The sequence below is a fragment of the Gadus macrocephalus genome, chromosome 2 (genome assembly GCF_031168955.1).
Source record: "Gadus macrocephalus chromosome 2, ASM3116895v1".
Classification (NCBI taxonomy): Eukaryota; Metazoa; Chordata; class Actinopteri; order Gadiformes; family Gadidae; genus Gadus; species Gadus macrocephalus.
Genome location: NC_082383.1, coordinates 3605553 through 3631687, shown reverse-complemented (window position 1 = coordinate 3631687; position 26135 = coordinate 3605553). Strand labels below are relative to the sequence as shown.

The 26135-nt window shown below is 48.2% G+C and overlaps 3 protein-coding genes and 1 long non-coding RNA gene across 7 annotated transcripts; 3 read left to right on the top strand and 1 right to left on the bottom strand.

The window, feature by feature from the left end:
* Nucleotides 1-417: 417 nt before the first annotated feature.
* On the top strand, nucleotides 418-849 carry LOC132472317 (histone H2B-like). The gene has a single exon (XM_060071888.1). The coding sequence runs from the start codon at nucleotides 451-453 to the stop codon at nucleotides 823-825; it is 375 nt and encodes a 124-aa protein (XP_059927871.1). The 5' UTR covers nucleotides 418-450; the 3' UTR covers nucleotides 826-849.
* A 2326-nt stretch (nucleotides 850-3175) lies between these two features.
* LOC132474036 (uncharacterized) lies at nucleotides 3176-7238 on the bottom strand. Its single transcript, XR_009529551.1, has 3 exons — nucleotides 7164-7238; nucleotides 6906-7060; nucleotides 3176-3314 (listed from the first exon to the last, which is right to left on the bottom strand). It is a non-coding gene; the product is annotated as an uncharacterized LOC132474036 (long non-coding RNA).
* An 882-nt stretch (nucleotides 7239-8120) lies between these two features.
* LOC132475409 (histone H2B-like) lies at nucleotides 8121-8568 on the top strand. The gene has a single exon (XM_060076518.1). The coding sequence runs from the start codon at nucleotides 8149-8151 to the stop codon at nucleotides 8521-8523; it is 375 nt and encodes a 124-aa protein (XP_059932501.1). The 5' UTR covers nucleotides 8121-8148; the 3' UTR covers nucleotides 8524-8568.
* A 713-nt stretch (nucleotides 8569-9281) lies between these two features.
* On the top strand, nucleotides 9282-25068 carry LOC132475374 (oxysterol-binding protein-related protein 7-like). Of its 4 annotated transcripts, none has more exons than XM_060076496.1 (23): nucleotides 9282-9938; nucleotides 12630-12833; nucleotides 13222-13365; nucleotides 13647-13700; nucleotides 13795-13908; nucleotides 14687-14848; nucleotides 14934-15090; nucleotides 15999-16126; nucleotides 16383-16472; nucleotides 16577-16742; nucleotides 16910-17043; nucleotides 17348-17449; nucleotides 17912-18080; nucleotides 18202-18273; nucleotides 18786-19000; nucleotides 19398-19535; nucleotides 20734-20797; nucleotides 20913-20991; nucleotides 21212-21356; nucleotides 22137-22287; nucleotides 22391-22517; nucleotides 22721-22843; nucleotides 22944-25068. In XM_060076496.1, exons 2-23 carry the CDS (start codon nucleotides 12696-12698, stop codon nucleotides 23050-23052), a joined length of 2781 nt encoding a protein of 926 aa, XP_059932479.1. In that variant the 5' UTR covers nucleotides 9282-9938; nucleotides 12630-12695; the 3' UTR covers nucleotides 23053-25068. The 4 variants fall into 4 exon arrangements, with proteins under 4 accessions (XP_059932479.1, XP_059932481.1, XP_059932480.1 ...); XM_060076498.1 differs by lacking the exon at nucleotides 9282-9938 and adding an exon at nucleotides 10289-10588; XM_060076497.1 differs by lacking the exon at nucleotides 9282-9938 and adding an exon at nucleotides 11004-11780.
* The last annotated feature ends 1067 nt before the right edge of the window (nucleotides 25069-26135 follow it).

The following is a 26135-nucleotide window of genomic DNA, read 5'->3' as shown; positions in this document are numbered from 1 at the left end:
TCCCGCGCAATTATTGTACCGTTACCTGAACTGTCTTCTAAGTCACAACAAGCTGCTTCCAATAAATAATGTTTTTTATCGAATTTATCGTTACCTATATGAAGAGATACCGCACAATGTCAGACTTTTCACATATGTTTGAAGAGATATATCAAGGATTTGTATGTTTTCATGAAGTAATGTTTAATGTATATGATATGGATGTTAAACCGTTCAGAAGAGGCCGTGATCGGATCAGGAGGAATCGATCACGAAAAACCCGTTTATAGTTAGGCTATATTTTACCGTCTCTAGTGACTGAATACAATAGATTATCTATCTCATTAACATAATTCATGAGTCCTGTGCTCCAGCCAATCACACAGACGGACTATCCCGTGGTGATTTGCATGCGTCGCTTATAAATACTGCCGTCTACCACAGTACTCTTCATCCGCATCAAGTCTCAACATGCCTGAGGTAGCAAAACCCGCGCCCAAGAAGGGCTCCAAGAAAGCAGTTTCCAAGGTCGCAGTTAAGGGCGGAAAGAAGCGCCGCAAGTCCAGGAAGGAGAGCTATGCCATCTACGTCTACAAGGTGCTGAAGCAGGTCCACCCCGACACCGGCATCTCCTCCAAGGCGATGGGGATCATGAACTCCTTCGTCAACGACATCTTCGAGCGTATCGCCGGTGAGGCCTCTCGCCTGGCTCACTACAACAAACGCCGCACCATCACCTCCAGGGAGATCCAGACCGCCGTCCGCCTGCTGCTTCCCGGTGAGCTGGCAAAGCACGCCGTGTCTGAGGGCACCAAGGCGGTGACCAAGTACACCAGCTCCAAGTAGACATCACCCTTGCTCCAAACCAAAGGTCCTTTTAAGGACCACCCAAATACACTAAAGAACTTCCTAATAATGACTGCGCTGAAATGTTTCTGTACGAGCCTACTTCAGTGCAGCTGCATACCGGGGTAGTGTGCACGTCACGGGAGGAATTTCGGGGGGAAATTCATGTCAAAAGGCCGAATGGTTTTAAAGGGGACATATTATGAAAACGGCACTTTTCCTGGGATTTGCGGCGTTGTGGGTAAATGGTGCTCCCACACGCATACAAACTTTGAAAAATGTCTACATGCTTTTTTGAGTAAGATACGCATTTCTGGAAGCAGCCGCCTCAAGCTACCAAACGAGCGAGTCTGTTTCTGTTTCATTTGAATATGACCTCCCACTTCCCCACCCCCCTTCAATCAGAGTATAAGTAAGATACGGCCTATTGTGTTGCATGTTTGGAATTCATCATGTCGAGGATTCACAAGAGGTGTTCTATTGTTGGCTGTATGGACGTCCACAAATCCCTCCATCGTGTCCCAGAGGACGAAAGAGTGACGTGGATTGATTTCATTCTTGAAGGCGAAGTCCCGGCTACAGTTGGCATAAACCTGTTGGTCTGCGCTATAACCACTTTACGACTGTTTCTCCAACTTCGGTCAGCACACGGAAGGATTAGCTGTGAAACTTTATCGCTACGAGGGGTCCCTTCCAACTTTGCGTGGAATACCTGCAGACGAGGGACATGTAAGTGTACAAATAATTAGCTGTGTGTTTCTTTAGTAGATTAGCATGAACTTGTGCGTGTTGTGGCGTGAGTTTTTCCATTAAACGATGAAAGGCTAGGGAGAGCACATGCTGCAAAGCTACCAAGGATACAATCAGTGAGACAATGGGTGAACGAGATTTTTATAGGGAAACGTTCGCAATGTGGGTAGTTAATGCAAATGTAACATTGGGGAGTTGGAGTGACCATCGTTCAGACTGCAAGACAGTTAACGGAATCAACATAACAAAGAAGTAATTCGATAGACATGGCATGAGTATCAGATTTCTTGGCTTAAATGGCAATTCAAATACCAACGAAGCTCCCATCCAGAGAGAGGAAGGGAGGTATCTAAAGGCACAGGGAGAATGTATACAATTCATTTTAATGTGAATAGTAATTATATATACACAGTGAATATAATTTGTATATTATAGATATGCTTGATAGACACAGAGCTATACATGCAAGATAAGGTTGACATGTTTTTTTCCGATAGGCCTCAGAGCATCATGCATCATCTGAGTTACCTGCTACAAGGGATATTGGCTGCAATACTGAGCCACCTCAGAGACACCATGTTGGCACACAACTCTCTTTGAAGACTCTTCATTCACATTACAGAAGTGAAGGTTGGTAGTGTTTATACTGTAACAGTGCAGTCATGTTTTATGCCTAAGAATGCCCTGCTTTCATAAATGTATACTTTTTGTTACAGCTGTCCATGCTACTGTGTCCTTCAAGGACTTTGGCACAACCAATAATTTGGATACTTGCCAATAAGTAGGATATAATGTATGATATTTTTGTCTTTCAGCAACTCCTGCATTCTACAAGCTGGAGAAGGCGCTGACCAAGAAGACAGTCCTGAGGGATATAGCAAAGCTCAGTCCCCACCACCAGACGTCCTCTTTGGAGGCATTCCACGCCGTGATCCTGCGGTTCGCTCCTAAAATTGTGGTCTATCCATTTCTAGGAATGCTGTGCAGGTAAATTAAGCTGAGATTACATGTTGTGAACATTTTCCCATTTCTTGCAATTATTTTCATGTTTGATTTTTATTTTTAATGTCATAGACTCTACCTGGCTGCACTGCATTACAATGAGAATTCTGATAGAGGACAAGCCACTACGTCATTAGGGGATCTTATGTTCAGACTGACCTTTCCTGAGGCCAGGAAGGGAGAGTGCAGAGCCAAACCAGTGAAGACTGAGGCGACATTCTGTAAGTGTCAACTTTTTATTTTACTCAGAAAGTAAACATTTATATTGAACATGAGACAAAGTACATGAGACAAACTCCAACACAATAAAACAAACAAATAAATGCACATAAATACCTGAAAATATACCAAATATTAAAAGTGCAAAATGTAAATGCATGAACAGTTGTTGAATAATCTAGTAACTAGTGATTCCCTTTTGTGTGTATTGCACAGAGTATGTGAATGATTTGATGGACATGATCATGGAGAAGGTCTTTGTCGACCCAGCATCGTACAGAGCAGAGATTCTGAAGATAAACATCCCGCCGGAAATGTCTTCAGAATACGAGCATCCAGGCAAGGAGGAGGTCATCGCCAGCTACGTCTCCAGATTCAATCAAGGGAGGGTGGTTTGAAGCCTCCGTATCTTCCATGGGCGTCAGGAAACTTCCGGTGCATACGAAGAACAACTCATGATGGGATAACAGCACCAGCACCAGCTCACAAAATTTCTATAGGCTAAATACCTGTAACGACTGAGAAAATGTAACATTGTTAGTCAACAGGTTCTACAATGTCAATATCTCATTGTTGCCATTGCGGCGGCGCGACAGGTTCGCTGCGACCCCCCGAGAGCAAAAATACGGTGTTATTTATCTAATCTATGTGTCTTACACTATGTTAAACGTATACACTATTAACCAAGGGCGTAGGAACCGGGGGGGACGGAGGGGACGTGTCCCCTCCAATTTTACTCGCTTTTATTTTGAAAGCGCAACACAGCGTCTTGTCACCTGCCCCATGTATGGCAGCACGCAGGGTTGGGGGCGGTTGGAAGTTATAAGGACTTCAGGCTGGAAACGCCTTCGAATCGCTGCCTAGAAGAAAAGTTGCCTGCTTTCCATCGGGGACGTAAGCGCCGCTGTCACCGCTGCTGATCGCTGCCAGCCTGCAACTCTAATCGCGTGATCTCGCGTGAATACGTCTCACTCGCAAGACAGCCATAAGCTGCCGCATCCCATCAACGGCTCAGACTGTTTGAGATGCGGGTGTCTGCAGCTAACGCAACAGGTTAGAGCTGTTCAAATGAAAAGACAGCAGTAGAATAGCTGAGAAGTTTTAGTGTCCTCCGCAGGCTCAAAACCTGGCTCCGGTCCACAATGTCTCAAAACAGACTCAACCATGTTGCTGTCTGTCATGTCCATCAGGATAGACTTGACTTACTGACAAGAAGTCAATTTGCAAGCATTTCGTGGCTGCAAATGACAGGAGAAGAAAACATTTTGGCTCTTTTGCCTAGGCCATAGTTTTTCAACCTTTTGTGTGTCACGGCACGTTTGACACTGTTGGATAACACTACAGTGCTATCTAGCTTTTATTTGTATCAGTATACACACTAATTTATATTTATCAGTTCATTACATCCATTCTAATGTCGTTTTCGTTTGCCTTCACACACCAATCAGTTAGTGGAAATGTTCGAATAATATCACATAGGCCTACTCGAGATTAAAAACAAGTTACATTTACGTTTACATTTAGGGCATTTAGCAGCCGCTTTTATCCAAAGCGACTTACAATAAGTACATTTGTCATAAGAAGTGCATCAATATATCGCTGTCGGTACAGAAAGGATGTTGATAGAACCGTTGGTGTATATGTTAAAATTCTTGATGCTGTTTTTCCCTTTAACCTTAACCTTTGCCTGTGTGTTCATTGAGGCATAAGATAGGCTACAACTAAGAAAATAAAAGGTATTCAGAAAATACGAATTCAAATTTAGATCAATATTTTTCACATGTTATTTATCAGTCTACAAAACTGTATGATAAGGCCTGCAATTAAATAATTGATTTGATATGTAGGCTATCAGTTCAATACTGCCATTCAAAATGTGTTTTCCTTTACAAATGTATATTTTTAGAAGAATAAAATACATTTGTGAATGTTTTGCAGTGTAGTTCATTTATGACATATTTCTCTTCGAACCATCAATGAATCTGTCAGGTTTCCGATATGTGTCCCCTCCAATGTTAAACACGTTCCTACGCCCCTGCTATTAACTATTACTATTATAACTATTTTATACATTGAACTATGCGTCTTAAACGTATAAATCGTACTCTTCTACTGGAACTCAAACGCAATCCGACAGATGTACCATCGGGGGAACTTCTAAACGAGCTACAGGCTCTTGGGTTGCTATGTAAACCCCCCAGCCCGCTGGCTGAGGAGGCGGCGAAAGCGATGTGAGAGACGCTGTAAAGGTGCGAACACACAAAGCGCGTACCTCGCGTACCATGTACGTGCGTAACGCAGCGAAAATGTTGCTTGACCATTTTGTGTCAAAAATGGTCAGATACGCGCGTACGCATACGCGCGTAGATGAGACCGCCCAAAACTCCCCCCCCCCCCAGCCTGTGGCTGCGCTGGATTTAGGAGTCCGAGGAAGGAAACCCAAACGCCGCCGTGTTTGGGTGGATGATAGAGCTTGGATCGGGTTAGATTAAATAATCTCGGATATAAATAACAATAATCGGGTTAAATAACTTCACATGGTGTGTCTGGTGTGTTTCCAGCATTCGTAGTGTTGATCAGCAGAGAAATAGTCCGCCAAGACGTTGAGGTTGCTTAGCAATCAGAGACTCTGTCCATGCAAGTGAACGGAGCGTTCACTCTTCGTCATAACTATCAAACCAAACATCCTTCACATTCACCGAGCGAACATTATGAGAGTAAAATGCACATTTCTCGCTAGAAATGTTTCCATAAACGCATTTAATGGCGTAACTATGTTACTATTTCCACCCAGAATAAAGAAAGTTGCCGGCCGTGGCTGCCATGGACATGGCTGAGCACACCACTCTGAGCACAGGGGCCCCTCAAGGCTGTGTGCTCAGTCCACTGCTGTTCACACTACTGACGCACGACTGCACGGCGCTACACGGCTCGAATTACATCAAGTACGCAGACGATACGGCCGTGGTGGGTCTGATAGAAAAGAACGAAGAGTCAGCTTACAGAGAGGAGGTGAAACAACTGCTAACCTGGTTGGGGGGTGAAGAACACCAACTGCTAACCTGGAGATCGTGAAGAACACCAAATTCCTTGGTGTCCACATGGCTGAGAGCTTAACTTGGTCCCTCAACACCGGCTCCACTGTTAAGAAAGCCCAGCAGCGCCTCCACTTCCTGAGAAGGCTGAAGAGAGCCCACCTCCCAACCCCCATTCTCACCACTTTTTACAGAGGGACCATAGAGAGCATCCTGGGTAGCTGCATCACTGCCTGGTTCGGAAACTGCACCAAACTGGACCGCAAGAACCTGCAGCGAGTCGTGAGGACAGCTGAGAAGATCATCGGCGTCTCTCTCCCCTCCATCTCAGACATTTACACTACTCGTTGCATCCGCAAGGCAACCAGCATTGTGGATGACCCCTCCCACCCCTCCCACAAATTTTTCTCACCCCTTCCGTCTGGCAGAAGGTACCGGAGCATCCGGTCCGCCACAACCAGACTACAGTACAGCTTCTTCCCCCAGGCCATCCGACTCCTCAACTCTAAGGGACTGATCTGATCATCTCTGTTGCCCTTGGTTTATGCACTATTGTTTTTATATTCATATTTATTATATTCATATTTATATTCCCGCACTTCTCAGACAGTCATATTTATATTTATATTTATATTCCCGCACTACAAATTCAACACAGTCACTTTACTGGCTTGCAGTTATATGTAGCATGTTGTTGTTATTATTGTCGCTCTATGTTGCACCTTATGTTCTTGGGAAATGCTATTTCATTTCACTGTATACTGTGTATATGGCTGAAATGACAATAAATGATCTTGAATCTTGAAATCTTGAATCTCTGTTCACATTTTCTCATTGAATTCAGTGAATTCTTCACTTATACTGTATTTAAATGCACAAATATTCATGACTGCGTTCAATAAAGGTTTATTGTATCTGTACAATGTTTTATGTGAAGTAATGCGTAATATGCAGTATCTGCTTACGAAAAAATTGGCTATATGTTAAAATATGATGTGAAATTGTGGCATTGGCTGACTTTATTTAGTTTATTGTGTATGAACAGTCAAGTAAGTTATTCTAGGTAAAACTCACTGCTCTATCCCCCGTAGTCGCAAAGGACCGTCGTCAGCTCTGTAAATGTTGAATGCGTTCTGCAGCGAGAACACATTTAGACAAACCGGTTCTACACCTGGATGGTCTATCATACAGGGAGGCCTTTCATCCAGCTGTTCCTGCCGTCTTGTAACCTATTATGGATAACATAAGGTGAGTATCTGCAATGGCATGTTATCAGAAATCATGCACTGCAAACATAAGTGTAGGTAAGGGTTAGGTAGCTGCTAATGTTACCTGAGGCACCTCCTGACAGCATACGTTCTCAGGCTCTGACTGCATTGTGGCACAATTTCCACATGTGCACCTATACAGACAAATACAAATAAATCATGCATGTATAATGCTAAGTAAATAAACCTGGCATACCAGTATTTGCAACCAATAATAGCTCCCACGTGCTCTAGATGGCCACATTTTCCTAGCCTGAGGTGAATGTCCAGTAGCGCTAGGCATTCTCAAGTTTACTACACAAACACATCTGGTTGACATAATTTCACGTTTTGTGAAATCGAAGAAAAATCTAGTTATAACTAGTGTAAATTCAATAGGCTTACCATATAATCGCCTAGCTTCTAAAGATGGCTACTACATACTTATTTTTATTTCGTTTGCACTACTACTATGACACATTTTCCAAGAGCACCTTACCATGCATACTGAATCACAGGGTATGTCCCTGCAATCGTCTGATTCAAGCATCTGAACCCAACGCAGACTATTCATAATATTCAAATGAACACGGAAGAGGCAGTGAATGAAGTAGGATAGACGGCGATTCAGACACTGTCACAGAGTGTGAGAGGAGAGTTGACGGAGAAGATGGCGGTTGACCTAGTTTCAAAGTTTATAGGCCTACCATGTATACTCGGTAATACCGGTGTTGACGCGAGTGTATTACTCGGTGTGAAAATGTCCACACCGCGTCAACCCTAATGTCTTCTATATATCTAGTGCCAGCAGCTAGCGTCTAACTTCGGAAAACTTAGACAATGACGTTGAAAAGTTCCTTAAAAAACATGCTTTTGGAAACTCAAATGCTATGTTTACTTGTTGTGAAAATAGCATAATATGTCACCTAGATTATCTATCTCATTAACAAAATTCATGAGTCCTGTACTCCAGCCAATCACACAGACGGACTATCCCGTGGTGATTTGCATGCGTCGCTTATAAATACTGCCGTCTACCACAGTACTCTTCATCCGCATCAAGTCTCAACATGCCTGAGGTAGCAAAACCCGCGCCCAAGAAGGGCTCTAAGAAAGCAGTTTCCAAGGTCGCAGTTAAGGGCGGAAAGAAGCGCCGCAAGTCCAGGAAGGAGAGCTATGCCATCTACGTCTACAAGGTGCTGAAGCAGGTCCACCCCGACACCGGCATCTCCTCCAAGGCTATGGGGATCATGAACTCCTTCGTCAACGACATCTTCGAGCGTATCGCCGGTGAAGCCTCCCGCCTGGCTCACTACAACAAACGCCGCACCATCACCTCCAGGGAGATCCAGACCGCCGTCCGCCTGCTGCTCCCCGGTGAGCTGGCTAAGCACGCCGTGTCTGAGGGCACCAAGGCGGTGACCAAGTACACCAGCTCCAAGTAGACATCACCATTGCCCCAAACCAAAGGTCCTTTTAAGGACCACCCAAATACACTAAAGAACCTCCTAATAATAACTGCGCTGAACTGTTGCTGTACGAGCCTACTTCAGCGCAGCTGTATACCGGGGTAGTGTGCACGTTACGGGAGGAATTTCGGGGGGGAAATTGTGAAAAGGCCGAATGGATTTAAGTCAACATTATGAGTTTATAGTTATAAACCCCTCAAATGGTATTGCCGAATAAGATGTTGAATACAAGACGCATAAAACCTTTCCTGGCTAGAAATGATTATAACCTTAAGTTTCAATACTTTTCTCATTTTAGAGCTGAATATTTTCGCCAGATCATCGACCACGGTCAGGGTGAACTAAGAGGCCTTCCCGCCGTAAAGTAGCGGGGTTCTAGAGTCGGATCGTTTGGAGAACTTTCCCAATATTACTGTCAGGAGAGAAAACACAAGAATCAGCTGCCACCCTCTTAGAGACACGAGGTCCTTCAGACATAAGGAACACTTCAACAGTATACCCGTTGAAGTGGGCGCACTGGAACCAAAGTTCTGTCCACTATACTCGGTGTTCAACCATGTGGCGCCAACTAGCGTAGCTAGCTCAGCTGGCTATAGCGTCGCTAGCTCAGCTGGCTAGCTTGAGAGGGAGGGATGTGGGGAGGGTCGGTGCTATGGCCGGGACCTGGCCCCGTAAAGAAAAAAAAAAAAAAAGGGTTCCAATGCATATTTCTTCCGTGAGGTCCTCAAGTGACGAAGGAAAACAGGTCATGTTGTTTATATGATGGTAAAGTGGATTATATTAGTTGAAAATTAAGCCAGTTGTAGAACTGGTTCAGAGAGAGAGGATAGTAGGCTACATCGTTCGGATTCCTTAAACCCGACTTTCGAGTTGTAGACCGATACCAAGTGAAGCAGGAGAGTGTGTGTGTGTGTGTGTTGTTGGGCGCGCGCTCATGCCTGTGTGTGTACGCGCGTGTGTCTTCTTTGCCGTTTAATTGATCGCATCCTCAGCGGTCGTCAGGTGTTGTCGAAGCGGAGACCCCACAGAAAAACCGTACATGCGGCGCTCCCCAGCCTCTCTAGACCCCCCAGCCTCTTCGTCGACCGCTTAGGTTTTTTACGCTTTAATTACAAACTGGACTTCAGACGAAAGTAAGGCGAAGTTCTCAGCGCGTCATGAGTTTATTTTGATGTAGAAAGTCTCACAAAAGAGTTGTAACACACAAAAAAGAGTTGTGTAGTGGTAATAATACAATAAGTTATAATAACAGTACAGGTGAGACACCTGCCACGCAGTGACGTAGTGACGTAGTGACGCCGCACGTGGACGAGTGTCGCAGGGAAATGTTTGGCGTGTAGGTGAGGACCTCAGAACTTCATTCAGGATCCCGCAGCGCGCCGCGGCGACAGGTGAGTCCTCCCGAACCAGCCTCTGTGCGTGCAGGAGGAAATCACTGTGGGGTTTATCTTTATTGGCTAAGAACAGCAGCGTTTTCAACGAGAATGAATCTCTGTCTGTCTCTCCCTCCCTCCCTCTTCCTCTCTATATCGCTCCTTCTCGCTCTCTCCTTCTCTCTCTCTCCATAATCGTTCAAACTCCAGGCCAGTTCTCATGATGGATCACTGGTTTTAATGTACATACTAATGCATACTAATAATATTCGATTGTTCATGATATTTTATATATTTTGTATATGACAGGGGTCATTTGCACATAGAATAATTAATCTATGATTTACTGTGCTTGGAGATGGCAGGCTTTGTGAATCCCATCATTGCAAACCCATTATATCAATGTTTAATTTAGATTATAATGGATAGTAGGATTTATTGTAGTGTGTAGTAGAGTATGATGTGGAGCACAATGTGCACTGTAATGTAGAGTAGATGTTGTGTATAAGGTGTACCTTGATGTAGAGTTTGTTGTGCAGGACACACTGAATGTACCAGATACGTGTCTCGGGTACATTCTTGGTCAAGACCGGTCGGGTGAGTCAAGAGGAGCGTGATTTCTCTCCTGATAGACGGCTAGAGATGAACTTCCCTCCTGATTGACATGGGTAGGTCTGGTTGTCATAGGGATGAGCGGACGTTCAGGCTGCTATCAGAGTCTATCTCGTTCCATTTAGCTGAAGAGCAGGTGTTCAATGTCTCCCACGCTTTATATATATTTTTCTAAATCTGACATTCAGCGTCTCTCCCCCTCCTCCCCGTCCCGTGGGGGGGGGGGGGGGGGGGGGGGGTTTGTGCTCAGTCCTTTAGAGGACCTGGTGTTTCGGATGGGGCCTGTGAACTGGAAGAAGGGCTTTTAGGAGGACTTTAGGACGTTTGAGCCGTTGTTGTTCTGACTGTTGGAGCATTAGTTCTCTAGTTCAGAGGGGAGGGAGCTATGGGGGTTCCTGTTGTGTCTGCTTCCCTTATGGTCCAGGTGGGCTGGACGCTGGACTGGTCGGGTCAACCTGACTTTGACAGAGTGTTGAGCGGCCCATTGTTCAGTGTGTTCTGTGGTGAGGCCAGAGGAGTGTTTTTCTTGACTGAAGTTCCTGTCGGTAGCTTAAACTCGTCTGAGGACATTCCGGTCATGCCTGCGTAGCAGCGTGTCTCTGCAGGTGACTGGGTGAACCGTGACACACAACGAGGAGGAAGAGGAAGCTCTACCACGGGAAGGGAAGTCAACCTCTCAGCTGTGACATATGAGCTTAGTGGCCCGTCCTATAGGTTACCCTCCGACCGGCCCCGGGGTGAGAGGGAAAGCAGCCATGGCCAATGGGAAGTTCATGTTTTCTGGAGTAGGAAAGAGGCCACAGACAGCGGTAAAGGGAGGGGCAGACTGGGAGATTGTGAAGGTTCTGCCGGTGAAACCGTCCTGTGCAACAAGGGTGCATAGCCTTCGTGGGATGGGCTAGACGGGTAGGCTGCTTGGATAACATGAGGATGAGGTAATCTCCTCCATACAAGAAAGATGGAGGATAACAACATCTCTCCTGCTGCTAGAGGGATGTTGACTTGACAAACCTGATGATATTGCAGCGGACCAGAAGTCTGTGGTTGTTTACCACACAAAGGCCCCGCCCCTCGGTCTCCAGGTGTGTTTCTGGGTGTTTCCATGCGGTCGGGACCCCGCCCAGATACCTGTTCACCAAGATATTCCCTCGTCCAACCAGCTTCTCTCCTGCACCCTGCCTTATGTTCAGCTAAGCTCAGTTCATTTCACCGAAGCAGCGGAAGGTAGAGCAGCTATTGGCGAGCATTGTGAGTAAGATCTTGTTTATTTCCAGCCGGTTGTGAGTTTGAAGGTGCAGACTGTTCATCTTAACTCTGCTGCTGCTGTTCTACTGCACACTGGGAAAGGCTCTGAGTTCTAGTGTATCCAATTAAACAAATGTTGTACAGCATTGGAGCAACCTCCTAATGTTCTCCTTCTGCACCGACCTGGTCAACAGGGCAGGGGCTCTGGTTGTATGTCGATCTATTTACTGCGACTCTAACAGAGGTCTGTACATCTGAAGGGGTTGTTTGATGTTCTATTTACTATGACTATCAAGTCTGTACATGTTGTCTTGTCATTTGGGTGACATCAGATGAATTCCGACGTATTTATGTATCTCAGACGGGACGTTTGGCTCACAGCAGAAAAGGACTAAATATATATGATTCTGTAGATCACCTACAACTTTGTTGTTTAGATTTAGTTAGGATAAACCTAAGGTCTATTGTGAAAAAATAACAACATAATGCACCATAGAGGTCGGTTAGTCTGTTGTCTGGTTCCTAGTGCAGGAAATGGAAACGGGGAGGACTCTTGAGCCTCCAAGAGGAACAGGAAAAGCCAGACGTCAGATCAACCATGGGACGGTTTCAGTGGTTCAAGACCCATGTAGCAGTCTCTTTTGTCCTTGTTCCTTCTTTCGTTTATGTTTAATCCCTGGTCTCTGACTCACTGCATTACACCTCCAGACTGGTCCGGATAATTAGTTTGTTCATCCTTCTAATTCTACAGTCTTTGAACCTGCAGTGCACTTTGACGGCAGATCGGAGATCCTTCTTGTTGTCAAGATTATTTGGTATCTTCTTATCTAACGTGTCGCTCTTGCCTTCCAGTGCCATGACCGTGGACCTTTCCTGAGAGCTTCCTGATTTGCTACATTTTCTCGTCCAATCGCATCCATGGACCCCCAGGTCTGCCCGCCTCCTCTGAACAGTAGCCAATCGGTGATCAGTGGTTTCGAGAAATCACCAATCAGCGGGTTCAAACCCAGCCACTCTCGTAACGGCAGCACCGGCTCCTCCAGACACACCAAGCAGGTGAGTAGACTGCAACACCTGTAGCAGTCGGGTCTCACCTGTTGCAGCAGGTGAGACCTGGGCTGGAACACCTGGAGCAGGTGATTCAAAATGGATTAAAAAGTAGATTTAAGTTATCACATATAAATGTGTGATGGGGCAAGTTAGCTCGTCACTGTCTCTGATCATGTTATTGTGCATTATTTAATAAAGGTAGAGGTCAAATATAACTGGATTTCCAACTGTTATCGTCAGGGTGGATGTAGGTGGGTCCTGACGACAAAAGCCTTGCATGTTGTTGTATCGTACACAGAGTAAGACGGTGTTAAACAGTGAAGCGAGAGACGGAGACAGCATCAATAGGTTATTGATCTGTTCTGATATTGTGATCGATGTGATTCTGTGTCAGACTCGTGACTGGGAGGTGTTGGATGATCTTCAGCAGACCACCATGTCGGTGGCTGCTGGCTCCTCTCTGGACCTCAGCATCCCTGGGATCTGTGAGGGATACCTGATGAAGGGACGGAAGTACCCTCTGAAGGGCTGGCACAAGGTGACTGGACGAACAAGCTACTGTTTGCTTTTGACAGGCCCCCATTGTTCCTCCAGCTGTGATGTTGATCAGCCAGTCTGTACCCTCTGGTGACAAAGTGGGAGTGTACACCCAGATGAGTGATTTACCCTGGTGGCAACGCAGGTTCCCTTAAAGGGCAACCAGACCGTAATCTGGGAGCTAGCCATAACGACGTGTGAAACTCTAATCCTGACCCCTGGTGCCGCTCAATGCCCGTACAGCTTCCGGTGGAGGTCTTGATTGTGATTGGTCTTTTTCAGAGGTACTTCCTGTTGGAAAAAGGAATCCTCAAGTATGCCAAGACTCATCAGGACGTAAGTAATCAGATCTGATAATTGATGACATCTCATGAAGTGACGTTGACATGTGGCCTGTTGGTGACGTGTGGTTGACGTCGGTCCGTCTCAGATCCAGAGAGGGAAGCTCCACGGTTCCCTGGACGTCAGCCGCGCCGTCCTGTCCGTCAACAAGAAGTCGAAACGCCTCGACCTGGACGCCGGCGACGACCTTTACCACATGAAGGTACCCCCGCCCCTCAGTCTGTACCACATGAAGGTACCCCCGCCCCTCAGTCTGTACCACATGGAGGTACCCCCCGCCCCTCAGTCTGTACCACATGAAGGTACCCCCCAACCCTCAGTCTGTACCACATGGAGGTACCCCCAACCCTCAGTCTGTACCACATGGAGGTACCCCCCGCCCCTCAGTCTGTACCACATGGAGGTACCCCCAACCCTCAGTCTGTACCACATGGAGGTACCCCCAACCCTGAGTCTGTACCACATGGAGGTACCCCCAACCCTCAGTCTGTACCACATGGAGGTACCCCCCGCCCCTCAGTCTGTACCACATGGAAGTACCCCCCATCCCTCAGTCTGTACCACATGGAGGTACCCCCCAACCCTCAGTCTGTACCACATGGAGGTACCCACAACCCAACCCTAAATATTCCTGACCACTCAAATTAAGCAAAATGACCTCCAAGGTGGTTTCTGGACCTTGCATTTACATTTAGGGCATTTAGCAGACGCTTATGTCCAAAGCCACTAAGAACGGTTCATACACGCATTCACACATCGCCAACATTTGAAGGCAAGGCGACGGAGAGCTTGTTCGGACAGTTAGGGAGGGGTGACAATTGGCTAGGAGGTGCTCGGAGATCGAACTAGCAACCTGCCGGTTACAAGTCACCCCACTGCACTTCCTGAACTGCCAACCTCCTGGACCTTCTGGACACTTTGAAGAGAACACTTGAATGGTTTAACTGTTGCTACTCCATCTAATGGCTTCCCTCTGTTAGGCCAAGAGCCACGAGCTCTTCTACATCTGGCTGACTAAGCTGTGCGCTCACCGCATCTTCAAGAAGAACGAGGCCATGAGCGTCCACCGCGGGGTCCTGCACGCCCTCTCCCAAGGCCAGGGGAACCTGCCCTCCATGGCCAGCCTGGCTCACAGGAACGCGGTCAGTACCCCCAGGGCGGCCGCTGGTCTCAAGCCTCACTAACGTCTGAGTAGCATCCTAACCTCCCGGTCCTCCCTCCACGCAGCTGTACCCCAGCTCCGTGTCGGCCTACCAGGCCGCCCCGGGGGAGGACGGGACCCCCGGGGACCGAGGGACCCCTACTGTGCCCTCCCACCGCGGGGTCAACCACAAGGTCTCGGCCTGGCTCCAGCAGACCGACGACACGGACGCCACCTCCCAGGGTCAGAACCTCTCAGCTCCTCTGGGCTCTGGGTCTCCAGTACAGCTGGGCTCTTCATTTTACTCACTAACCTTTTATTGTTTAGGGTTAACTGGTTTAGTGTTGGGTTCAATTGGTAGGCCAGGCTCATAAGTAGGTTATTCAGGTTAACTTGGTTAGTTGGAGGTAATTTCTTCAGTGGCAGGTTATTTATTTGGTTGACTTCATTAGTGACAGGTTAGGTTAACTTCTTTAGTGACAGGTTAGGTTAGTTAGTGTGTTAGTTGGGTTAACTTCTTTAGTGATATAAGGCGCGTTCACTCTCCTGGTGATAACGAGACGGCTCGCCAGTGATGACCCTCACGGTTACGCGTGTTCCCGACAGCGTCCGTTCATGTGCACTTGGGAAACAGCCGGTTGGGAATCTAAAAGTTCTTCACAGCAGGGTTTTTTTATCCGATAAAAACCAGTCAGAACTAAACAGAACTTGGTAGGATCAGTTTCAAGTTTGCATGCCTTTTTTTTGTTGATACCTGTCGCCTACTATCCTTTTTCTTTTATTTATGAGAAGCACATACAGTATTGCCACTATATGGAAGGCAACACGTCCCCTTATCTAGATCTGGTTTACCAGTACACAACGTTTAAAACTGAGAAAAGTCATGCCAACAAACGTTACGTCAATCGATAGTAAAGTATGTGATATGATGGTTGATTATTTTATATTGAGTTCCGCAAAGTTCATGCCATCACTAGTAAACCATACGTCACCAACTGGGCAACTCTGTTATCAAAATTTGGCCTGAGTTGCCGAACTGAAGTAGATCAGCGTCATGAGGTGTCGTTCACGCGACCTTCCGACGTCGCGAAAATGTTTTCCCCATAATTTCCAGCGACGTGAACACACCGATATTGTCCTTTCGTTCTCAGAGCTGGCGCGGTGCCAGCTGGAGCTGGTGGAGATGGAGGCTTTGGTCCAGCGACTTCATTGGCTGGAGGGAGGCCCTAACCCTAACCCAATCACAGACACTGACCTGGAGCAGCGAATAAGCATGCAGGTAGAGTTGCTTTCCACCACTCATCAGTCCCGCCAATATAATAGTTTTTTAAAGATGTTTGTACCGAGGTAGCCCTAGTGAGCTTAGCCCCCCCCCCTAGCGAGCATAGCGCCCCCCCTGGCGATCGTAGCCCCCACTAGCGACCGTAGCCACCCCTAGCGACCGTGGCCCCCCTAGCGACCGTAGCCCCCCTAGTGACCGTAGCCCCCCTAGCGACCGTAGCTCCTAGCTGATGCTCCATCTGGCTCTCTTCCAGAACCTATCCCTGGAGAAACCCAAGAAGAAGACGGGCAAGGTGTTCGGCCACTCCAGGACCCTGTCCCGCGTGGAGGCCATGGGCGGCATGGTAAGACCTCCTCTCAGACCTCAGCAGGCCAGTGTTCAGGCTGGATGACTGATCCTCTCAGGCCAGTGGTCAGGCTGGATGACTGACCCTCTGCTCCTCTCCAGTTCACCTCCAGCCACCTGAGCAGCAACAACTCGGTCAGCCAGCGCCACCTTGGGGCGTCACTGCAGTCCATCCCCGACTACGTGTACACCCAGCTGTCCAACCCCCAGGTCACCTCCCCCGAGGCTAAGAAGATCCAGCAGGACATCTGCGTGGCGTCCCAACGAGGTCAGGACCCTCTGATGCTCCTACTGTCTGGACCGTCTCTACTGAATCATTCTGCAGACCCTGTCTTGTCTTCATTGTATTCTACTCTCTCTGCGGTCTTCTACTCTCTCCCCGGTCTCCTACTGCCTGTGTGTGATGCTATAGTATTGTGTGTGTTTGCGTTTCAGTGCATGCGTCTCTGAAGTCGGTCCATGAGGTGTTGACGTTGGAGAGGGAGAGACTTAGAAATGCCTGGAACGCCCCCGACCTCAAACAAAACACTAGCCACCAGCTAGCCACCCTTTGTAGCACGCTGTCGGAGGTACACGCGCTACCATACGCTACTATGCCCTACTGCTACTACATGCTGCTACATCTTACTACGCTTATACGCACTGCTGCCACACTACTACACGCTAAGACACTATACTCGACCACAAGCTAATACAAGCTGCTGCATGCTGTTAGCGCTACGTGCTGCTGCTTAGTGTCTACACACTGCTACGTGCTGCCAAGCGCTACACACTGCTACAAACTACTACAAGCTAGCACACACTAATACAAGCTGCTTTGGGTCACGTTGCTTTAACCTCCTCTGGGTGTCCGTCTGTCCGTCCGTCTGTCAGCTCGATGTGCAGTCTCGCTTGACCAAAGTTCACTCGCTCTCGCTCTCGCTCTCCTCCTCCGATTCCACCGAGGAGTCCTTCTGCACCGTCCGGCCCGACCAGGTGGGTCACGTGGTTCCACCCAACTTCACTTAAATTATCATGGTTTAACCCACACTTAAATTTACTTCATGGTTGAACCTAAATTAAAGTGTGTGTGTGTGTGTAGGTTGTAGTGTGTGTGTGTGTGTGTGTGTGTGTGTGTGTGTGTGTGTGTGTGTGTGTGTAGGTTGTAGTGTGTGTGTACTCTGGTAGGTTGTAAAGTGTGAGTGTGTGTGTGTGTGTATACTCTGGTATGTTGTAAAGTGTGTGTGTGTATACCCTGGTATGTTGTAGTGTGTGTGTGTATACTCTGGTATGTAGTAGTGTGTGTGTGTGTGCTTACTCTGGTATGTTGTAGTGTGTGTGTGTGTGTGTGTGTGTGTGTGTGTGTGTATACTCTGGTATGTAGTAGTGTGTGTGTGTATACTCTGGTATGTTTTAGTGTATGTTGTGCGGTGTGTGACCTTTGACCTCTGCCCCCAGCGGACCCCGTCCCGTCGGCGCCCCCCCTCGGTGGCGGACTCCATGGCGGAGTACTTCGACGCCAGCGAGGTCATCCTGTGCGACAGCTCGTCGGAGGCGGAGGCGTCGGACGAGTCGGGGCTGAGCGACATCACCACCACCAGCACCTCGGAGCCCGACGAGGGCCACGGTGAGTCGCCGCGGCAACGGGCCGGTCACAGGGGGAGGGTCGGGGGCGTGGCCCGTGGGGAGGGGCGGGGTTGTGTGTAAAGCCGGCCGATTGGCTGACAGGTGATCCGTCTCGTCCCCAGCCTCCGCCACGGTGAAGTACCGCGCCAGCGTCTCCAGCGCGCCGGACAAGCCCCGCCTCCTCACCGACAGCGGTAAGCCCCGCCCACTCCCACTGGTCCGCGGTGAACTGGGACCAGTGCAGCCGCTCTGGGCTCGGCCACTGGTCCCCTCGGCCGTCACCAGGGCCCAGTTTTAAAAAAAAATATCTGCATCAAATTGATCCGGATTTCAGAATTCCCATGTTTTGCTATCCAGGATCACCTGATCATCTTATTTTTCTACCCGTTTTTGGATCACTGTGATCCAAATACCAAATTTCCAACCAACTGATTCCCCCCTTCTGATGGGATCAGGATAATCCTGTCATTTTTGGATCAAATAGATGCCAAACTGAGTTCAAAGTTTTAAAAACCCATAGGGCAGATTTGATCCAGATAAAATGTAAGATCGGATCAAGACACAACTGCTCACTGCCCCCGCAGGCTGGGAGGCATCCAATGTCCACGTTAATCACATTAAGATTAAACATCATTCTCTCGCTCTCTCTGTCTCTGTTGGTCTCTATCTCCCTCCTCTCTCTGTCTCTCTCTCCCCCCCTTCTTAGGACGCCGTAAGATCCTTCCCGCCTCCTGCACTGACAACGGCCACATCGGCATCATGACCATCCTATACAACAACATCGGGAAGGACCTGTCCCGCGTGTCGATGCCGGCGGCGCTCAACGAGCCGCTCAGCCTCCTACAGCGGCTCAGCGAGGAGCTGGAGTATAGCGCGCTGCTGGACACGGCCAACAGCACCGACGACCCCTACCAGCGCATGGTACGTAGCCTAGCCTAGCCTAGCCGGAAACGGCACCGATGACCCCTACCAGCGCATGGTACGTAGCCTAGCCTAGCCGCCAACAGCACTGACGACCCCTACCAGGGCATGGTACCTAGCTTAGCCGTCAACAGCACAGACGACGCCTACCAGCGCATGGTACGTAGCCTAGCCTAGCCTGCAACGGCACCGACGACCCCTACTAGCGCATGGTACATAGCCTAGCCTAGCCGCCAACAGCACCAACAACCCCTACCAGCACATGGTATGTAGCCTAGCCTAGCCGCTAACATTGCCGATGACCGCTACCAGCGCATGGTACCTAGCCTAGCCTCTCACCTCTGTATGTGGGTGTTGCTGATGCTAGCCTAGCTGATACCCCTGGTTGTGTGTCCAGGTGTACCTGGCAACGTTCTCCATCTCCGGCTACGCCTGGGCCTCCTGGAGGAGCCGCTACAAGCCCTTCAACCCTGTCCTGGGGGAGACGTACGAGAACAACCGGCCAGACCGCGGCTTCAGATATGTCGGCGAGCAGGTACACACTCTGCACAGTAAACATTTACACACTCTGCAAACTCTGCACACTCTACACTCTACACACTAACATTTACATGACTCTACACACTAACATTTAAACACGTTACACTACACACTTTGCACTTTACACTCAATAACTGTAATGTAAGGCCCAATCCCATTTCTACCCCTTACCCCTTCCCCTTCCCCCTTCAAAGCAAGGGGGAGGGGTAAGGGGAAGGGGTAAGGGACGTTACGTCGTCAACGCGAGCAACGTGCGTAAACGACGCGAGCGACGCGCTTCCTTTCATAGTCTACACAGCATACGCGAACGTCGCGGGCAATGCATGACATGCAATACACCACTCACGCCATGGGTGGCAGCAGAGTCGCGAGTCATCCGATATCTTCCCGACTCTCACCAAAACCGGCCCTTGTCAGGGAGCAGCTGGCAGATTATTTTTTGTCAGATGCTGGCGTGTTTACCCACCAGTACAATGTGCTACGATTGGGTATGCGCACTGACCAATAAATGTATATACATTGGTCACTTGGAAGAATGACTTTTGATTCATTAGTTATCACATTACACAAGTTAACTAATTTGGTTTACGTCAAACTCATTAATTCATATCCATATAAAATGTTTACACAACGAGCTACTGCCTTGACAGATGAATTAATTATTTAAGTGTATTTAAGTGTAGGCCTATAGCCAAAACTATAGCGCATAATGTCCACAGAAATTTTATGGTAGGAAACATTATTAGAGAAAAGGGGTTTATTTATCAAATACAGAAACTTGACCCACTATACACGCACACATTTTTCATTCACTACACACTCACGCTTTAAAATTTCATACACTCAAAGAGGCTATACTGAACTTATGTTTCACACAGAATGTGAACACAAAACATTACGTAATTAATTCAAATAGGCTAACACTAAAAAAAATAAGGCCAGTAATAGAACGAATATCGGGTGACAAGAAGATCATTAAAATGGCACTTTGCCCCTGTGGGAGGGTTTGCATAAATTGGCACAGGTAATTAGTAAAAGAGACGTGAATGTCATTCGTATCACGTTCCCGCATCCTCTCATATGTTCTTCTGTAAATATAACCTGTAGTTTAAATAATGTACAATATTTGCAGCATCGCAAATATATTGGGATTGGGCCTAAATGTCATTTAACCACTCGTCTGTCTGTCTCAGGTCAGTCATCACCCTCCAGTCTCCGCCTGCCACGCCGACTCTGAGAACTTCTCCTTCTGGCAAGGTGAGCCGACGCTCTGGTGTGAAACTCACCCTAACCCCAACCCCAACCCCGACCCTGACCCTAACCCCTGACAGTGTGAAGTCACTCGGGTTTTGACCTTTGCTCCCTCGTCCAGATCAGAGATGGAAGTACAAGTTCTGGGGGAAGTCTGCTGAGATCATCTCCTCAGGCCAGGTCAACGTGTCTCTGCCCAGGTGAGGCTGCTGACCCAGCGAAATGGCAGGTTCCATATTCCCTGGATGTGGGTGGGGGTCGTGTTAGTGGGTGGGGTGTTGTTATGTAGGTCAGGGGGACACTATGAGTGGAACAAGGTGGTGTGTGTGTAATGATGACCTTGTCACTGTCCAGCTAATGCAGTGTGTGTATAGTGTGCGTGTGTGTGTGTCCAGCTAATGTAGCGTGTATATTGTGTAGGTACGGGGACCACTATGAGTGGAACAAGGCAGTGACCTGTATCCACAACGTGCTGAGCCCCCAGCGCTGGCTGGAGCACTACGGAGACGTGGTGATCAAGAACACCCAGAGCGACGTCTGCACCTGCAAGATCACCTTCGTCAAGGTGACCCAGAGCACCACGCCTTAGGCCTCAGTAACGCCAGGATGCACATTTCAGCCTCCTACGAAACGCTTGTTCTGTTCTACGTCTGTTCTGCGTCAGCGGGGCGGTCTAACCGATAGCCAATAGGAGTTGACCCTATTGGCTATCGGAGGAGGGTGTGGCGAGACGGTTGTTGAAGGGTTGGTTCACAGGTTGTCTCCTACACGCGTCTAATAATAATACTGGGAACCGAAGAGAAAAAACTTGCCAAGTGAGAGTGTTTAATTGACCGCGTATTACCGGATTGAACCGATTCAAACACCCTGTAGCCTCCAGAGTGTAGAGAAGTGAATGCAGTGAGAAAGATGGAAAGATCTGGACTGCTGGGTTGTGACTTTGGTTATCGTTGTTTGGCTGAAGAAGATTCTTCCTCCCCGTCTACCAGAGTCCAGGGGACACAGACTGATCAAAGCGTTCATGTAAACGTCAATGGACTGCATTTATACAGCGCTTTTCTAACCATTGGCCACCCAAAGCGCTTTACAATACTGCCTCACATTCACCATTCACCATGCATGCACACATTCACACTCCCACGCCGGGGTCGGCCACGCAGGGCGACAGCCAGCTGGTCAGGAACAGTCAGGGTGAGGCGCCTCGCTCAAGGACACCTCGACACTCGGCTACGGGGAGCCGGGGATCGAACCGGCAACCTTCGGGTGACCAGCCGACCCGCTGTGCCTCCTGAGCCACTGCCGCTAATGTCTCCTCCTCTTCCTTCACGTCCTGTCCCTGTTGCAGTCGCGCTACTGGAGCTCCGACAGCAGTAAGAACGAGGTGCAGGGAGTGGTGCTGGACCGCGCCGGGGAGGTGGTGCATCGCTTCGGGGGTCTCTGGCACGAGGGCATCTTCTGCGACACCTTCCCCACCCCACAATGCATCTGGAAGCCCAGTGAGTACACGCACACACACGCGTGCAAACATACACACGCGCGCCGCATCCCTCCGCTGGGTCGGACTCGCAATAACCCGCTGTGATGTCACTTCCTGTCCAGCCGTGCAGCTAGACGACCACGTCAAGTTTTACGGGTTCTCGCAATACGCCCGCGAGCTCAACGAGTTGACCCCCGACCTGGAAGGGCTCCTGCCCCCCACGGACTCCCGCTACCGACCCGACCAGCGGTACACACACACACACACGCACACACACACCTGTGTAGCAGTTGGTTCTAGATATATGGTGGTAGATGTATAGTATATGAAGTACTGTAGTAACACTGTTCTGTTCTACTGAAGGCGTGTGCTTGAGTGTCCACCCCTGTTCATTAGTCATTGTGTGCGTGGGTATGTTTCCGTTCATGGGTGCGTCGTGTGTGTGCGGGCAGGCTGCTGGAGGAGGGCGACGTGGCGGCGGTGGACGTGCGTAAGGACGAGGTGGAGGAGAAGCAGCGTGAGCGCAGGAAGGAGCTGGTGAAGCAGGGGGAGGAGCACATGCCGCGCTTCTTCAGGTAGGCTCTCCCCATTGGTCCACCTCTCCCCGTCGGTCCGCCTCCGTGAGAGGGTTCTGGGCTCCGATTGGCTGCTTGACGTCCTCATGTTGTGTTCCAGGCGGACGGTAGACGAGGCCGGGCGCGAGGTGTGGATTCACAACGGAACCTACTGGAACCTCCGCAGCAAGCCGGGCTTCGCCAACACGCCCAACCCGGACCTCTGGTAGAACCCGGAGAACGGTGGCAGGCTTCCCCAGGGCGGTCGCGGGGTCCATTTTGTATAAATGGGGTTTTACTAGAGACTCCCTCAGACCACTGCCAGGGGTCGTAGGTCAGACTCCAGCCCGGAGGTCTGAGCAGAGGTGTGTTCCACACCATGAACTCTGAGCTCCACCCGAAGGAGTGTGGTGTTCAGGTGTTTCCTCGGCGTGATAACGTGTATCTTATCTTTCGTCTCAAATGTATTTCTAGTGTTTCTGGGTAGAGCGGGACGGGGTCTATCTGAGGGACTGTACAATAGGGTTTCGTGGGTGCTGTCCTGCAGGGTTTGGTGGGTCTTGCGGTGTGTTTGAGGCCCTAGGGTGAGGGGGGTTCCAGGGGGGAGGAGGTGATGGGTCCATGACGACCTCCTGTTGGGGTCCGAGTAGTCTGGATGCCCCCCTGCTGGGAGCCCGGGGTCTACTCATGTTTCATAATGAAAAGAGACTCTAGGATGTACTGTAATGTCGTGTTTTCAAATAAACTGAGAAATCTACACTCTGCTTCTTTACCCTGTGTCAGGATGGACAGTGGTACTACACTTGTGCAGTGATACTACAGTGATTGTACACTAGTGCAGTGGAAGAACCTTATGCCCCTTTTCCACCGGCGGGTACGCTTCGGACCCAGCACGCCTCAGCCCAGTAGTGAGGGCGCGGTAAAGCCCAGCTCAGTTACGGCTCGCATTTCCACCGCCGACAGTACCCTTATGGTAGGCGGGGTATCGGCGATGACGATAGCCGCGGCAGTTATGCAAGCGTCGTGACCTCATGGCAGCCCGACACAGTGTAGCCTGCTAATCAATCCAAGGAAAAAGAATGTGTCACAATAAAAGAGCCTCAATGTAGGACGTCAGACTTTTCTTCAATAAACGAAGCTTTCGCTCTTGTACAGAAATACCTCACGGGTACTGCGTTGTTTTTTTCATTATACCCCTTTCGCAACTGGAACTGACGATTCTGTCGACCAGTCAACGGACGGCGTGTGTAGTTCGAACTTGCCGGCACCCTTTCAGACGCCTCAATACCCCAACTGACGAGTACGGCGAGACGAGTACGGCTCGGTCCGTACTTATGGCGGTGGAAGAGAGACCCGTGCCTATTGCAGACTGGTGGAAATGCGCCAATAGTGCAGTGGACCACCAGCCACCAGGTCATGTATCATCGTCTACAAACTAACAATAATCCCGATTGAAAGCCACCTTGGTGACCTTAACTGGGCTCCTCCAAACCAGGAGGCGGGCCGTGGGCTCCAAGCTGCCAGGCAGAGTAAGGTCTCGCTGCAGCCTGTAGGACATGGACATCCAACGTCCAAGTGCTGTCACGTGACGACAAGATGGCGGACGCGGTGAGACTCCTTAGCTGTGTCCCTATTCCTCTACGAATAGTCAAATCTCCTATCCTTTGCTTAGCCTTTGTGGAAAACGTCATCAGGTCAAGGAGAGATGAAAATGTGCTTCCTTTCGAACATAGGAAAAGACAGCGCTGTTTAAAATGAATTAGACTCCACTTTTCCTAACCGAAGTCATTACGCGACGGGGAGTATTGCTGACCTCTAGCGTTTCTATGGTGGAACTACAGTTTTCCGAAGTTGGTCTACAGGGGTTCTCAACGTTTTGACAGCTGAGGGCCAATTTAGGAACCCAAAATTTGACTCAGGCCCGCCATAGGAAAAAAATGTAGGCTGGTAACGCCGTCAGCATCCCAGTGGTGAAAAAAAACATTGCACCGTGGACCTCTGGGAGTGAGGTCAAGTGAGGTCTAAATCACAAAACTGAGGTTCATCCTTTCAAAGTAATGTACAGTCGGATTAAAACTAACATAACAGGATTGAATTGAAAGCTAGAGAGAGTCGACTTTTCTCTTTCAATGTATTTATTTTTGTTTAAATTAATATTGATATAATAAAAAAAAAACATACTGGCAGTGGCAATGATGGAAAAGTATAACAAAATGGGGAACGACTTCACGTGACAAATGAAGAAAGAGGGAACAGAAATTGTTTGCTTTGCAAAAATCGTCTGCATTTTAATTTCTTGCTGTGTTTATTGTGTGCTTAATAACCATCAATATATGATTTCATTTCGATTCAAATAATGTTTCTTGGAATTGGTATCCATTATTACATTTATTTTCTGCTCTTCTCTTCAAACAAACCAATAAAAAATAAGGTAAAGACAAATATTATGTCTCCTCCATTTCGGACACTTTGCGCTTCCTCGGGATACCGAAGATAGGTGGTAGAGTTCCTCTTGCCATCTCTCTGCCCTCCTCCTTGTAATGAGCAAACCGTATGCAATGACTGCACACACACACACGCGCACACAAATAGTTTTTGTTGGTCATTGTTACGGTTGTGTTAATATTGGAATTCACAGCACATCTGCTTCAGAAGAACTATACCCTTCAGTATGGAGATTCTCCAACAAAGTGGAGCACCACCACTTCCTGAGATGTGTTACGTCATGCTGTGGAAGATAACAGTATATCAGTCAGAATTAACTTCCAAAGACTGCAATGAGAGTAGACTGTTTGTACTCGACTACATCATAATTTTGCATTAACTTTAGCCATTTCATTTTCGTATATTTTCCTTTATATATATATTTCTATGCATCTATACTATTTGAAATAAGTTGCATGTAATTATAACTTATTTAAAGTGTCTGCTATCGTGGATAAATACGTTAGCTTAAGGCAGTGGCGTCCCTATGCTGTTTTATTCGGGGATAAAGCCTCGGATGTTATTTAAATAGCCCCGAATATGATCTTTAAAAAATATATATATATATTCATAAACATTTATAAGTAGCCTAGCCTAGATAGACACATAGTCCTTCTGGCAAGAGAATAAACAACCACCTGTTTACCACCTCAAGTGTATTAACCTATCCTATCCAGATCTGTGTGTGTGTGTGTGTGTGAGGTCTGCCTCACTTGTATTCATTTGCAATAACTTGAATGGAACTTTAGACATTTGGGGATAGCATAGCAGTCAAGTAGCTATTTAAAGCTATAATAAACCGCGTATTTCGCTATTTAGATAAAGCATT